This window comes from Ranitomeya variabilis, chromosome 3, assembly GCF_051348905.1.
Source record: "Ranitomeya variabilis isolate aRanVar5 chromosome 3, aRanVar5.hap1, whole genome shotgun sequence".
Lineage (NCBI taxonomy): Eukaryota > Metazoa > Chordata > Amphibia > Anura > Dendrobatidae > Ranitomeya > Ranitomeya variabilis.
The window spans coordinates 285,187,395-285,204,949 of NC_135234.1; the positions used below are offsets into that span (position 1 = coordinate 285,187,395).

Sequence of the window (17,555 nt, forward strand, 5' to 3'; positions counted from 1 at the left end):
CATTTAGCGCTATTGCGCATGCGCGGAGTCCGTTTACCTGCCCTGCAGTTCAACCAGGTTTTGCTAATTAGCAGACATGCGCAATTGAGACCTATGCACGCCGACAGAGACAATGGCGTCCTCCATGATTAGCTGTCTCCAGCAGCGGTAAGAACGACATGGCTGTTAGCATCTACTTATTTAAATACACAAATGCACAGATGCACTTTAATGAATGTATCAACATGTAATTTAACACAAATGGCTGTAATTAGGATTGTTGGGACACTATATATATGTAATAAGGAACCTTTATCCACTGCTTGAGAAAAGCTCAGTAGAGCTGAAACGTCGCACAGACATGTGGGTTTGAATAAATCCTGCACCTTTTTTGAAAATGGAGTGCTGCCTCTTTTTTTGATCTATAGATAGATTGATAGATAGATATGGGATAGATAGATAGATAGATAGATATGGGATAGATAGATATGGGATAGATAGATAGATAGATAGATAGATACCATCCACCTCTCGTGTCTCCCCTTTTCCTCATAGATTGTAAGCTTGCGAGCAGGGCCCTCATTCCTACTGGTATCTGTTTTGAACTGTGATTTCTGTTATGCTGTAATGTCTATTGTCTGTATAAGTCCCCTCTATAAGTTGTAAAGCGCTGCGGAATATGTTGGCGCTATATAAATAAAATTATTATTATTATTATTATTATTATTATTATTATTATAGATAGATATGGGATAGATAGATAGGGGATAGATAGATAGATAGATAGATAGATATGAGATAGATAGATAGATAGATAGATAGATAGATATGGGATAGATAGATAGATATGGGATGGATAGATAGATAGATATGGGATAGATAGGTATGGGATAGATAGATAGATAGATAGATAGATAGATATTGGATAGACAGATAGATATGGGATAGATAGATAGATAGATAGATAGATAGATAGATAGATAGATAGATAAATATATGGGATAGATAGATAGATAGATAGATAGATAGATAGATAGATAGATAGATAGATAGATAGATATATGGGATAGATAGATAGATAGATAGATAGATATATGGGATAGATAGATAGATAGATAGATATATGGGATAGATAGATAGATGGATAGATATGGGATAGATAGATAGATAGATAGATAGATATGGGATAGATAGATAGATAGATAGATATGGGATAGATAGATAGATAGATATGGGATAGATAGATAGATAGATAGATAGATATGGGATGGATCGATATGGGATAGATGGATAGATAGATAGATATGGGATAGATAGATAGATATGGGATAGATAGATAGATAGATAGATATGGGATAGATAGATAGATAGATAGATAGATAGATAGACAGATAGATAGATATTGGATAGACAGATAGATATGGGATAGATAGATAGATAGATAGATAGATAGATAGATATGGGATAGATAGATAGATAGATATGGGATAGATAGATAGATAGATATGGGATAGATAGATAGATAGATAGATAGATAGATAGATAGATAGATAGATATATGGGATAGATAGATCGACATGTGGGATAGATAGATAGATATATGGGATAGATAGAGAGATATGGGATAGATAGATAGATAGATAGATAGATAGATAGATAGATATGGGATAGATAGATAGATATATATAGATAGATATGGGATGTATAGATAGATATGGGATAGATAGATAGATATGGGATAGATAGATAGATAGATATGGGATAGATAGATAGATATGGGATAGATGGATAGATAGATATGGGATAGATAGATAGATAGATATGGGATAGATAGATAGATAGATAGATAGATAGATAGATATGGGATAGATAGATATGGGATAGATAGTTATGGGAAAGATAGATAGATATGGGATAGATAGATATGGGATAGATAGATATGGGATAGATAGATATGGGATAGATAGATATGGGATAGATAAATATGGGATAGATAAATAGATAGATATGGGATAGATAGATAGATAGATAGATAGATAGATAGATAGATAGATAGATAGATATGGGATAGATAGATAGATAGATAGATATGGGATAGATAGATAGATAGATAGATATGGGATAGATAGATAGATATGGGATAGATAGATAGATAGATATGGGATAGATAGATAGATAGATAGATATGGGATAGATAGATAGATATGGGATAGATAGATAGATATGGGATAGATAGATAGATAGATATGGGATAGATAGATAGATATGGGATAGATGGATAGATAGATATGGGATAGATAGATATGGGATAGATAGATATGGGATAGATAGATATGGGATAGATAGATAGATAGATAGATATGAGATAGATAGATAGATATGGGATAGATAGATATGAGATAGATAGATAGATAGATAGATATGGGATAGATAGATAGATAGATATGGGATAGATAGATAGATTGATAGATAGATATGGGATAGATAGATAGATAGATTGATAGATATGGGATAGATAGATATGGGATAGATAGATATGGGATAGATAGATATGGGATAGATAGATAGATATGGGATAGATAGATAGATATGGGATAGATAGATAGATATGGGATAGATAGATAGATATGGGATAGATAGATAGATATGGGATAGATAGATAGATATGGGATAGATAGATAGATAGATATGGGATAGATAGATAGATATGGGATAGAGAGATAGATATGGGATAGAGAGATAGATATGGGATAGATAGATAGATAGATAGATAGATATGAGATAGATGGATAGATAGATATGGGATAGATAGATATGGGATAGATAGATAGATAGATATGAGATAGATAGATAGATATGGGATAGATAGATAGATATGGGATAGATAGATATGAGATAGATAGATAGATAGATAGATAGATAGATAGATAGATAGATAGATAGATATGGGATAGATAGATAGATAGATAGATAGATATGGGATAGATAGATAGATTGATAGATAGATATGGGATAGATAGATAGATAGATAGATAGATAGATAGATAGATAGATAGATAGATTGATAGATAGATATGGGATAGATAGATATGGGATATATAGATATGGGATAGATAGATAGATATGGGATAGATAGATAGATATGGGATAGATATGGGATAGATAGATAGATAGATATGGGATAGATAGATATGAGAGATAGATAGATAGATATAGAGAGATAGATATGGGATAGATAGATATGGGATAGATAGATATGGGATAGATAGATAGATAGATAGATAGATAGATAGATATGGGATAGATAGATAGATAGATAGATAGATAGATAGATAGATAGATATGGGATAGATAGATATGGGATAGATGGATAGATAGATATGGGATAGATGGATAGATAGATATGGGATAGATAGATAGATAGATAGATAGATAGATAGATAGATAGATAGATATGGGATAGATAAATATGGGATAGATAAATAGATAGATAGATATGGGATAGATAGATAGATAGATAGATATGGGATAGATAGATAGATAGATAGATATGGGATAGATAGATAGATAGATATGGGATAGATAGATAGATAGATATGGGATAGATAGATAGATATGGGATAGATAGATAGATAGATAGATAGATAGATAGATAGATAGATAGATAGATATGGGATAGATAGATAGATATGGGATAGATAGATAGATATGGGATAGATAGATAGATATGGGATAGATAGATAGATATGGGATAGATGGATATGGGATAGATAGATAGATATGGGATAGATAGATATGGGATAGATAGATATGGGATAGATAGATAGATAGATATGGGATAGATAGATAGATAGATATGGGATAGATGGATAGATAGATATGGGATAGATAGATAGATATGGGATAGATAGATAGATAGATAGATATGAGATAGATAGATAGATATGGGATAGATAGATAGATAGATAGATAGATATGGGATAGATAGATATGAGATAGATAGATAGATATGGGATAGATAGATAGATAGATAGATATGGGATAGATAGATAGATAGATAGATAGATAGATAGATAGATAGATAGATAGATATGGGATAGATAGATTGATAGATATGGGATAGATAGATAGATGGATAGATTGATAGATAGATATGGGATAGATAGATATGGGATAGATAGATATGGGATAGATAGATAGATATGGGATAGATAGATAGATATGGGATAGATAGATAGATATGGGATACATATGGGATAGATAGATATGAGATAGATAGATAGATAGATAGATAGATAGATATGGGATAGATAGATATGAGAGATAGATAGATAGATAGATAGATATGAGATAGATAGATAGATAGATAGATATAGAGAGATAGATATGGGATAGATAGATATGGGATAGATAGATAGACAGATAGATAGATAGATATGGGATAGATAGATATATATGTATATGGGATAGATAGATAGATATGGGATAGATAGATAGATATGGGATAGATAGATAAATATGGGATAGATAGATAGATATGGGATAAATAAATAAATAGATATGGGTTAGATAGATATGGGATCGATAGATATGGGATAGACAGATATGGGATAGATAGATAGATAGATAGATAGATATGGGATAGATAGATATGGGATAGATAGATATGGGATAGATATGGGATAGATAGATATGAGATAGATAGATAGATATGGGATAGATAAATAGAAAGATATGAGAGATAGATAGATAGATATGAGATAGATAGATAGATATGGGATAGATAGATATGGGATAGATAGATATGGGATAGATAGATATGGGATAGATAGATAGATAGATAGATAGATAGATAGATAGATAGATAGATATGGGATAGATAGATAGATATGGGATAGATAGATATGGGATAGATAGATAAATATGGGATAGATAGATAGATAGATAGATAGATAGATAGATATGGGATAAATAAATAGATATGGGTTAGATAGATATGGGATCAATAGATATGGGATAGATAGATAGATAGATATGGGATAGATAGATAGATAGATAGATATGGGATAGATAGATAGATATGGGATAAATACATAGATATGGGTTAGATAGATATGGGTTAGATATATTTATCTATGTTACCCATATCTATCTAACCCATATCTATTTATTTATCCCATATTTATCTAACCCATATCTATCTACCTATCCCATATCTATCTCTCCCATATCTATCTCTCCCATATCTATCTCTCCCATATCTATCTCTCCCATATCTATCTCTCCCATATCTATCTCTCCCATATCTATCTATCTATCTATCTATCTATCTATCTATCTATCTATCTATCTATCTATCTATCTATCTATCTATCTATCTATCCCATATCTATCCCATATCTATCCCATATCTATCTATCTATCCCATATCTATCTTTCTATCTATCTATCTATCTATCTATCTATCTATCTATCTATCTATCCCATATCTATCTATCCCATATCTATCTATCTATCCCATATCTATCTATCTATCCCATATCTATCTATCTCTCTATATCTATCTAACCCATATTTATCTATGTAACCCATATCTATCGGGGTTAGATAGAGAGATAGATATGGGATAGATTGATGGATAGATATGGGTTAGATAGATAGATATGGGATAGAGACTCACTGGGAAGACATACCCTAAACTCCCATGTGGGCAGCAGTGTGATAGACTGTGCCATCACAGATATGGACCCTACAAATATTGGCGCCCTTATAGTCACCCCACAAACACATCTGTCAGACCACAGCCAACTGCTCCTATACATCAAATCCACAAAGAAATCACCCTCACAAACCCCGCAAAAGACCGGCCTCTTTAGCTTGCCACCATCCTTCAAATGGTCCAAGATGTCAGGCCAAAAATATAAAGATGCCATCAACAGACCAGAGATCAAGGAGAAACTCCAACGCTTCCATAATAACTTGTATGGACTTAACCCAGAAGGAGTACACCTAGCGGTAAGAGACCTTAACGACATTCTCTATGCCATGGCAGAAATATCCGACCTGAAAAGAAGCACCAAAAAGAGGCCTAGTAAACAAAATCCCTACAACTGGTTTGACAAAGAATGCAAGACCATATGGAAGGCCCTAAGAATGGCCTTAAGTAAAAAACACAGAGACCCAAACAACCCCACTCTGAGAGAAGCCTACCACACCGTACAACGAAATTACAAAGCCATCCTCAGAAAGAAAAAGCAAAACCACATCTCCACCAAACTTCTCCAACTCCAAGATGCCCTTGAAGACAACAAATTTTGGGAACTGTGGAATCACCTTGGATCCAACCAGAAAAACAACAGCCTCCACATCCAGAGTGGCAACATCTGGCTCCAGTACTTCAAGGACCTTTACAATGACATCCCAAGTGAAGACCTGAAACCGGCACAAAAAGAGCTTGTGAAAAAACTGAAAGATATGGAGGAAAAGTTCAGATTTCCAAAATCCTCTTGATACACCAGTCACACTGTCAGAAATAACAGAAAGGATCACACAGATAAAAGGTAAAAAAGCCAGCGGTTCAGATGGGATCCTCCCAGAAATGCTGAAATACAGCCCTCCAGACATCCAGGTTGCGATAAAAAAACTATTTAATATTGTACTGCAGGCCGGCTGCTTCCCCAAAAACTGGACCCAAAGCCTCATAACCCCTATACACAAAAACGGGGACAAGTACGACCCATCAAACTACCGCGGGATGGGTAAACTCTTCAACTGCATCCTGAACAAGAGGATCCTCTCCTTCCTCACTGAGCACAACGTCCTCAGCAAGAGCCAAGCAGGGTTCATGCCAAACCACCGCACCACCGACCACATCTACACTCTGCACAGCCTCATCAAGAGCCACGTCCACAATACAAAGAACGGTAAGATATACGCTTGTTTTGTGGACTTCAAGAAGGCCTTCGACTCAGTGTGGCACCCAGGACTATTCCTAAAACTGCTAGGGAGCGGAATAGGAGGCAAAACATACGATGTCATCCGAAGCTCCTATACTGAGAACAGTTGCAGCGTGAGGGTCAACGGAAGGAGGACGGCCTATTTCCAACAGAGCCGAGGAGTGAGACAGGGCTGCAGCCTCAGTCCAACGCTCTTTAACATCTACATCAATGAGCTGGCAGTGGCCCTAGAGTCCTCATCAGCACCAGGACTCACCCTCCATGACACCCAGGTGAAATTTGTGCTGTATGCGGATGACCTCGTGCTGTTATCACCAACTGAGAAAAGCATCCAAGATCATCTGAAAATCCTAGAGACCTTCAGCAGCACATGGGCACTGCCAATCAACCAGAAGAAAACTAATATGGTGTTCCAGAAAAGAAAGCAGAAACCTGCTGGCCATCTTACCTTTATGATAGACAACCGTCCACTTACAGAAACCAACAGGTACATCTACCTGGGCCTAGAACTCAGCCAGTCAGGGAGCTTCAAGCAAGCCATAGAGTTACTAAAAGACAAGGCATCCAAAGCCTTCTATGCCATCAGAAGATGTCTGTACCATCTCAAGGCACCAGTAACCGTCTGGCTAAAAATCTTTGACTCCATTATTGCCCCAATCCTTCTGTACGGCAGTGAGGTCTGGGGCCCAACCTCATACCCAAACTGGTCAAAGTGGGATGCTGGGCTGACTGAAATATTCCACCTAGAGTTCTTCAAGCATCTAATCCAAGTCCATCGGAGCACATCAAACAGCGCCTGCCGAGCAGAGCTGGGCAGATTCCCACTACACCTCGCAATAAGGAAGAAGGCGCTGTCATTCAAGGCTCATTTACAAAGCAGCAATCCCAGCTCCTACCACCACAAAGCCTTCCTACACCAGGAAACCCCCCAACAAAAAGTACCCAAAGCCAGTCTGACCAAGCCATCAACCTACATGTCCTGACAAAAGGTGAAATCCAGAAGATGATACACAGTCAAAGAGTAATATCTCAGCATCTGGAGGAGCGACATAAGCAAATCCCTGACGATATACCAGAACCTACAGAGGGAGTACAAACTGGCCCCATATCTAGAGAAATTAGAAAACCCCAAAGAGCGACAGATCCTGAGCCGATACAGACTGATCGCCCACAACCTACTCATCGAATCCGGGAGGCACCGACAGAAGTACAAGCCCCGAGAAAGCAGACTCTGCCAGCAGTGCCCACTTCCTGCTGAGGTGCCCCAAATACTCCGCAGTGAGGGACACTCACTTCAAGAGACTATCTGATCTCCTCCCAGACTTCACTTCCATGGAGGAGGAAAAGAAACTATCGATAATACTGGGGGAAGATGAAAGTGCAGCGGCCATAGCAGCGGAATATGTCAGTGCCTGCCACAGACTAAGAGGAGCTTGATATGTCATGGACTCCTGTACCCCAACCCTGGACATATCCTTATCCCCCGACTAAAGAGCCCGATATGCCATGGACTCCTATACCTCACCTATACCCCACCATAGACATGTCCCCTATCCTCTAAAAGGAGCCTGATATATCCTGGACCTCTATATGCCTCCCTACCCCACCCCCTATCCCCCTATTTTTTCCATATGCTTTGGCTCATTTGAATTTGATATTGTATAGATAGATATGGGATAGATAGATATGGGATAGATAGATATGGGATAGATAGATAGATAGATATGGGATAGATAGATATGGGATAGATAGATATGGGATATATAGACATGGGATGGATAGATAGGTATGGAATAGATATGGGATAGATAGATATTTGATAGATATGAGATAGATATGGGATAGATTGATCGATATGGGTTAGATAGATAGATATGGGATAGATAGATAGATAGATAGATATGAGATAGATGGATGGGTTAGATAGATAGATATTGGATTGATAGCTAGATAAATAGATATGGGATAGATATGGGATGGATAGATACATACAGAGATATATCTATCCATATATCTATCTATATCTATTTCCATATATATGTCCATAGATATATCCATATCCATAAGAGATAGATCTATCCATATATAGGCTTGAGAAAGGCTCATTTGGAGCCGAAACATTGCCCAGACATGTGGGTCTGAATAAATCCTGCACATATATATATAACCATAGATATATCCATATCCATATAAAGCACTGCGGAATATATTGACACTATATATATAAATAAAATTATTATTGGCCATGTTTCGTAACCCCTTCACCCCCGGAGCTTTTTTCAATTTAGTTTTTCACTCCCCTTCTTTCCAGAGCCATAACTTTTTTATTTTTCCATCAATATGGCCATGTGAGGGCTTATTTTTTGCGGGACAAGTTATACTTTTGAACGATACCATTGGTTTTACCATGTCGTGTAACAGAAAACGGGAAATAAATTCCAAGTGCGATGAAATTGCAAAGAAAGTGCAATCCTACACTGGTTTTTTTGTTTGTCTTTTTTGCTAGGTTCACTAAATGCTAAAATTGACCTGCCATTATGATTCTCCAGGTCATTAAGAGTTCATAGACACCAAACATGTCTAGGTTATTCTTTATGTAAGTGGTGAAAAAATTCCAAACTTTGCTTTAAAAAAAAAAAAAAAAAATTGTAATTTTCCGATACCTGTAGCGTCTCCATTTTTCGTGATCTGGGGTCGGGTGAGGGCTAATTTTTTGCATGCCGAGCTGACGTTTTTAATGATACCACATTGTGCAGATACGTTCTTTTGATTGCCCGTTATTGCATTTTAATGCAATGTCACGGCGACCAAAAAAACCTAATTTTGCCGTTTTGATTTTTTTCTCACTACGCCGTTTAGTGATCAGGTTAATTCATTTTTTTTATTGAAAACACCTGACATGTCGCGGCTTTGAAGTAGGCTCACCGCCGGAGCCTACCTCTAAGCGGGGGATACTGCTAGCTGACGTACTATTCTGTCAGCTGGCAGAAAGTGGTTAATGAACAAAATGTTTCAGTTTAAAAAAAAAAAAGAAAAAAATGGCTTGGGCTCCAGCACAATTTTTTGTGCCAGCGGGAGAAAGCCGACTGCTGGGGGCCAATATTTGTAGCCTGGGAAGGGGGTAATACCCATGGCCCCTTCCCATGCTATGAATATCAGCCCGCAGCTGTCTGCATAGCCTTTACTGGCTATTAAAATAGGGGGACCCCAAAAAGATGACGTGGGGTCCCCCTATATTTTATAGCCAGAAAGTCTACGCAGACAGCTGTGGGCTGATATTTATAGCCTAAGAAGGGGCCATGGACATTGGATGTGGGGTAATAAGAGTTAATGTCACCTTGCTATTGTAAGGTGATATTAAGCCCAGTTAATAATGGAGAGGCGTTAACAAGATGCCTATCCATTATTAATCCTATAGTAGTTAAAGAGATAAAAGACACAGCCAGAAAAAAGTATTTTAATATTCTTATTTTCACCGTACTTACCATACTTGATCGCCTGCAAAAAATTAAAAATAATAAACCAGAGTCAGGAAATTGACGTGACGTTGGCGGATGTTGCAGCCTGGAGGTCACGTGACTCGGACTCCGCCGCCGGCATAGTGCCGCTCATAGGCTAAATCGGCAACAGAAGGTATTTACAAAATTCATTAGGGGCCCCTGAGGGATAAATTGGGGGTTAATTGAAAGTAGTGGACAACCCCTTTAAGCTGTATTTTATTGAAAGGTAATTGTGAACGAGTGTTTATAGTTATCTTGCTGTGTAAACAGGCTGTCGATCACCCGTTGAAGGAGCAAAATGCTTGTTCATTGGCTGAAATGATCTTTTGCACATCTTAAAAATGATCATTGTTCTTGGCGGTGCATCATCCCATGTAATCAGGACCTGCAGTGTTGAGAACCATGGCCGCCTTTGTGCGCTGAGCGATCTATTACAAATCATTCAGTTTTCACCTTTAACTGCAGTCTTCCTGTGTAATCATGCTATTAACCAAACGCCGACGTGTAAAGATTTACTAACTGGCAGTCATTTAGTCAGTCTATATATGTAGACTAATTTGATTATTTACACTACTACCAGCTTTTTCCCCACTATTGTTTGTCTTCAGCATTTTCTACCTAACCAGTAGTAGATCTTCATGAGCCAATATCATTATTTTACATATCAAAAAATTTCTGTTAAATGTTGTTTGCTGAATGTGGGAATAAACAGGAAATGTCTGTGAATTTTTTTGTAGTGGAATTTGACCTGCGCAGAGAGATCAAACGGTTACAAGAATACAGAACAGCTGGAATCACAACCTTTCAGAGTAAGGGAATCCTCCAGTTCCTGTTTTGTTCATTGTGTTGCAGTTCTGGCCCCTGTCCGTTTTGGGACCTGTTCACACCATGTTTTTGCCTTATCTTTAGGCTGTGTGCACACGTTGCGTTTTTTTCGCTATAAAAACGCGATAGAAACGCATGCATATGCATCCCATCAATTATAATGCATTCTGCAATTTTTGTGCACGATGCATTTTTTTCCGCAAAAAAAACGCATCACAGTAAGACACGCAGCATATTCATTATTTTTGCGGATTTTTTGCGTTTTTCCCGCTATTTAATGCATTGGGAAGCTCCGGAAAAACACACACACAAAACGCATCAAAAATGCGAAAAAAACGCATGTGGATTTCTTGCAGAAAATGTCCTGTTTTCTTCAGGAATTTTCTGCAAGAAATCCTGACGTGTGCACATACCCGTAGTGTGTGCACTGTTAAAATTCTTGACATACATACAGGTTGTCAATTGCCCAAGGCTAAAAGAGTGTCTGTTTTGCTTCCATCTGGCCAATATACATCATTATACTTAACCCCTTCATGACATAGCAAATTTACTTTTGTGTTTCCAGTTTTTCATCCTGTTCTTCCTGGAGACAAAACTTTTTTATTTTTCTTTCCACATAGATGTATGATGGGTGAGGTGTACTGTTGTATGACCTCCATTCATTTTATCACATAGTGTACTGGAAAACGGGTAAAAAATTCCAATTGGGGAGAAATTGTGGAAAAAAATTACAACTTTGACATTGTTTTTTGGGAATTGAATTTTACAGTGTAAATTTTATGGTAAAAATGGCCTGGAAATTTGATTCTGCTCATCAGTACAATTAAGGCGATACTAATAATGTCCAGTTTTTATTATTTTAGTGGTGAAAAAAAATCAGAATTTAGCAAAAAAATATTTTGGTGGTTGTGTCCTCATTTTCCATGACCCGTAACGTTTCATTTTTCGACTGATGGAGCTATATGATGGCTTGTTTTTTTGCGGGGTGATAAGACGTTCTTATTGATACCATTTTGGGATAGATATGACATTTTGATCTCTTGTTACAGTATTTTGTTGTGGTATTGCAGCAACTCAAAAAACTTAATATTGGTGTTCATTAATTTTTTTTGTTTACGGTATTTAAAGATCGGTTTATTTATTTTTATATTTTGATAGATCTGACTTTTCACACGTGTATTTTTTGTTAATTTTTTATCTTTATTTTAACTGGGGTAAAGGGGGTAATGTGATCTTTTATGTTTTTTTATTTCTTTCATATTTTTTTAAACCTTTTTTTTTTAAACTTTTTACTGTTCTTATTAGACGTTTTAGGGGACTTGTAGTTCCGATAGTCTGATCACTTGCCACAGGAGTGCTGCATATAGTGAAAATCATGGTCTCCTTTGAAACTTGGCCACAGGCTGGGTTTCAAGAGAGCTCTGTAATGCAAGCACTGAGGTCTTCAATAGACCCCCAGCTGTCATAGTGATGAGCTAGTGTACTCGTTTCTTGGATCTCCCCAAGCACTCTCGAGTGGTCTCTGACTATTTGGATGTGCTCGGAGAATTAGTCTTCTTCGCCTCAGCTGCATGATTTACAGCTGCTAGCCAGGCTGAATACATGTGAGGAATGCCTGTTTGTTAGGGAATCCCCCCTTATGTGTTCAGCCTGTTTGGCAGCCACAAATCATGCAGCTGGGGTGATGAAAACGTTCTCGGAGATTTATACAAAGTACTTGGAGACCACCTGAGCATGCTCGGGGAGACCCGAGCAACAATGCTATTCGCTCATCACTAGTCATAGTAACTCATCTTCTGCCTGTGGTCAAATCGCGGGCGCTTAGAATTACGTGCCCATATGCTGGCGTGTGTTAAATCCTGTTGTCAGAGTTTGACAGATGCTGATAGTAGTCGGGTGGAGGGACCTGGTCGCAGTAGGGGACTGGCCCTAGACTAGTGGAGAAACTGAGGACTCGGCTAGCAAACCGGAGGCTGAAGTAACTGCATGTGCTACAGCCAATACCACACATAATCGCTGAAAAGACAGCCATATAGGATCAAGGGGACTAAGAGGACGTCACCCAACAGGATCCGAGGCTTCTGGCTCGGGACACTGTGTGTGAAGGCGCAGGACAGGAGAGGTGAGAGCCAGCGCAGTGAGACGGCCAGGGAAGGAACATGAGGGGATTCTGGTGAAGTGCACCCCGAGTTACCTGAGATCTGGCTGGGCCACTGACTTGGAGGGCACAGCACCCCGGCTGGGGAATGTCATTTGCCAACAAGATCAGTGAGTAAAGTGTGGAAACTGCACCCTGCTGTGTCCTCTAAATTATTTCTGTGTCACCTTCCCTGCACTACAACATTAACCATCATTGAGTTTAACACTTTAACTGCCCTGGGGCCTAGCTGTACCCATGGAGAGCTGTAACAACTCTGCTGCATCACCATCAGCCCCAGCAGTCCCCTTAAGCAGCATCGGCCACTCATTGCCGACCACCACGGGTGGCATCACGAACAAATCGCCTATAAACTTTATTTTCCCTTTCCTTTAATTGACTGTTATTGGACGCCCAGGGCCTTGGACTGGGTCACTGCTGCCATGACCACCCCCTTAAGAACCGACGGATCTGGCCCGAGAACCCCATGGCCCTAGCGGGCGCTCCGATTGCACCTCTCAATGATTTCATCTATGGCTGCAGTGACTCTTTGTAACATCCATGCTGCCAGGCTTTTTTTCTAGAGAATTGCAAATATGTCAGTCTAGTATCCATACATTGTGCCCCTATACAGTATAGCGCCCCCATATATTGTAGCCCCCCCATACATTGTTCCCAGCTTAAGCTTCTGGTGACAGGCACCCCGTAAATTAAGTGCTCTACTCTCTACAACGTCAACCATTTGGCTGCTTACTGTGGTTTAGGCACAGTGAGGCTCAGAAGGAGGGGGGCATTTGTGTTTTGGAGCACAAATTTCACTGGATATTATTTGAGGGGTGGGAGCCATGTCGCTTTTCCAGAGTCTTTGTTCTACCAGTAACGTGGGACTCCCCTATATCTGTGCTGAAATAATGCCAATCTCCATTTTTTTTTTCTTTCCCGCATTTACAGTGGGGCGGTGCTGTCTCTCAGCCTATCAGCAGTGCACACACACACAGCAATGTGCATGTGATGCACACAAGCAAGGGCATGTGTCATTGGCTGTGTATGTCACATGTCCTTGTCCTATAAGAACCAGCCATTTTTCCCTTCACCACCATTTCCTCACTGCTGCAGCTTAGTGTTAGACGGCACCGCTGCTGCTGTGGGCGCTATACAGTCTGAGTGTTTTTTGCGAGCAAATTTTCTGTTAGATAGAGAGAGGTTTAGGGAGTCGGGACTAGTTGTAATATCAGCCCTTTTCAGGGTAGGTTACAGCAGTTCATAGCACTTTTTGCCAGGCAGGTCTGTGCCACCGCTGTGCATGTGTTTGTCACAGCATTTGGTGTAATCTAGCTCAGCCAATCCTTTTGGGTTAGTAGCATTGTCAGGCAGTCATCTGAGTAGCCCGCCTGTGAAGCTAGCTACACCTGTGTTTCTAATTTTTTACTGCATCTAACCCAGTAAATCGTTTTGGGCTTAGTAGCAGTGTCTGCACGTCAGCGGAGTAGCCCGCCTGTGAAGCTAGCTACACCGCCTGTGTATCTAAATTTTTACTGCATCTAACCCAGTAAATCGTTTTGGGCCTAGGAGCAGTGTCTGCACGTCAGCGGAGTAGCCCGCTGTAATGAACGGAAATGGAGGCACAGATGTAGAGGTTCACATTTGTATTTATTGAGGTTAAATGTGGAACCACTAGACCACGGTCGGGGGGCTCCGAAGGGGGCATTACTGTGTGAGTCCCAGACACCCGTAGTAAGTCCCCTCAAACAGGGACAGAATGGAATGCCTGGAGGACACGGGTGCTACCTTCAGTTAGACCCCATACTCGTGGCGGCTGTCCAAGTGGAACAGACGGACCAGCAGGGTTAGCGGATGCTGCAGAGCTGACCGGAAGATACCGGGTGTTCGAGTAGAAGCTGGTTCCCGGGAGTACTGGCGTAGTCCGGAAGAGTGGCAGGCAGATTGGCGGGACAAGACGGGTCCAGCGTAGATAGTGCGGATGCAGTATAGAATAACCGGGTAACAGGTAGCAGAGGATCTGTGGAGACAGACAGTGTAAGCAGAGTACTTGGCAGATACTTCAGAAACAGAAACTCATGTAAACAGGACCTGAAAGTTAGCAACAGTGGATACTTGTTGCTCCGGCGCCCTCCCTATGGTGGAGGGGCTAGAAATAGTAGCCAACCACGCGCTATTGGTTAGAGGCAACTTTTGGAAAATGCTCACTGTCTCTTTAAGAGACCGGAGTGAGTGCGTGTGCAACCTAAGAACCCTGCCTGGGAACCTGATGGCCACACGCCAGGAAGCAGGAGAGGAAGGCGGGACAGAGGCTGCATCCAGACAGCGTGGAGCCGGCACAGAGCGGGAGTCCCGACGGAGACCCCCTAGAGGTACAGGAAACGGACCGGGTGTAACACCCGCCTGTGAAGCTAGCTACACCGCCTGTGTATCTAAATTTTTACTGCATCTAACCCAGTAAATTGTTTTGGGCTTAGTAGCATTGTCTGCACGTCAGCGGAGTAGCCCGCCTGTGAAGCTACACCGCCTGTGTATCTAAATTTTTACTGCATCTAACCCAGTAAATCGTTTTGGGCTTAGTAGCAGTGTCTGCACGTCAGTGGAGTAGCCCGTCTGTGAAGTAGCTACACCGCCTGTGAAGCTAGCTACACCACCTGTGTAACTAAATTTTTACTGCATTCAGCCCAGTAAATCGTTTTGGGCCTAGTACCACAGTTTGGCCACTCAGCTCTGCTCGGTTTCCATCCATCGTTTTTTGTGCCAACAACTACAGAGTTGCCAATTAGTAAAGCACCAAAATGAGTGGCAAAAGGCCTGCTGCTGGTGGAAAGGGGAATAGGCATGTTGGAAAGGGAAAAAAAGGTTGTGTCCGTGGGGTAGGTGGTAAAGCAACAGTAACATCTGCAGAAGAAAGACCATCTTCCAGCCAAAGTAAGATGTCTACTTCTTTTCGTGGACAATCTGATATGACCCCTTTCTTACGACCATCGCTACGAGCATCGCTACAAATTCCAGATGAGGCACAAAAACAGCAGGTGCTTGAACGGATATCAAGTGCTCGTTCAAGTGGGCTCTCCTCCACCTCAACTTCAACATCACAAATACTCCAGTCCTCAGAAGTGTCACCCCAATCGCACTTGCTTCCTCACAGCTCCCAAGTCTCCAGCTGCCCGTCTGAGTATGGGGTAACACAGATGGTTAAGTCTGCTGAGCTGTTTACTCATACAATAGCCTGAGAATCAGAGGTCTGCTCCAGAGCTTCTGTGAATCCAGATGAGGAAATTATCTGCACTGATGCCTAGAATCTTTTGTGAGTCGGATCCAGGCCCAGGTGAAGAAGGTTCTGAGCATAATGTAGACCCTCGTTCCCATACTGTAACTCCTGTTGGTGGAGACAATGAGGAAGATGATGATGAGACTGAGATACCTGATTGGAATTAAATCTTGACTTTTCGGTCAGGGCAGGAAGAGGTTGGCTCTGAGGACGACGGGTGTGAGAGCACACAGTGTGATGATGACGAGGTTGGAGACCCCATTTACTGTCAACCCACAGTCCGCCAGTCCATGAGATCAGCAGAGGAGGTGGAGGAGGACCCTAGTGACGACGAGGTTAGGTTGCGCCTTCTTGGACAGAGACAGATTTCTGGAAGCACGTCAACGACTGCATCCTCAACCACAACTGTGTCTCTGAGCACAAGTCGTGGTGCCTCTTCAGGTCGCATGGGCTCTAAGCCTTGCATAACCTGGGCATTTTTTGAGATCGCAAAGGATGACCCAACTCATGTTGTCTGTAAGATTTGTCACCAAAATCTCAGTAGAGGCCAAAAAATGAATAGTTTGAGTACTTCATGCATGAACCATCACATGGATATGAGGCATAAGTTGCAGTGGGAAGCTCACTGTGCTACAATGCGGCCTAGTGGGCCGGGCCAACCACCGTCTGCCCCATCAAGTGCATCCGCGCCCTCTTCATCCTCTGTGACTGTGGGGACAGCAGTCGCACATGGTTTTGGATGCAGACCTTCCACCTCTTTACCTGCAACAGCCAGTGTGATTGGCAGGTCGTCAGTAAATTTGCAAGTGGAAACACCTACTGGTGGTGAGCGCTCTCCGACATCGAGACCACCACATTTTGATCAAGGCAACAAAATATCTTCC

General features: G+C 40.6%; 1 protein-coding gene across 15 annotated transcripts in view; it reads left to right on the forward strand.

The window, feature by feature from the left end:
- The window catches only part of TADA2A (transcriptional adaptor 2A), a 522,447-nt gene that overhangs the window by 317,863 nt on the left and 187,029 nt on the right, over positions 1-17,555 (forward strand). For 13 of the 15 annotated variants that reach the window (XM_077295519.1, XM_077295521.1, XM_077295529.1 and 10 more), the window contains one exon: positions 11,173-11,244. The exons of the other annotated variants lie outside the window; for them this stretch is intronic. In XM_077295519.1, coding sequence (XP_077151634.1) covers positions 11,173-11,244 — 72 coding nt within the window. The remainder of the gene's footprint in view (positions 1-11,172; positions 11,245-17,555) is intronic. 15 annotated transcript variants of the gene reach the window in all.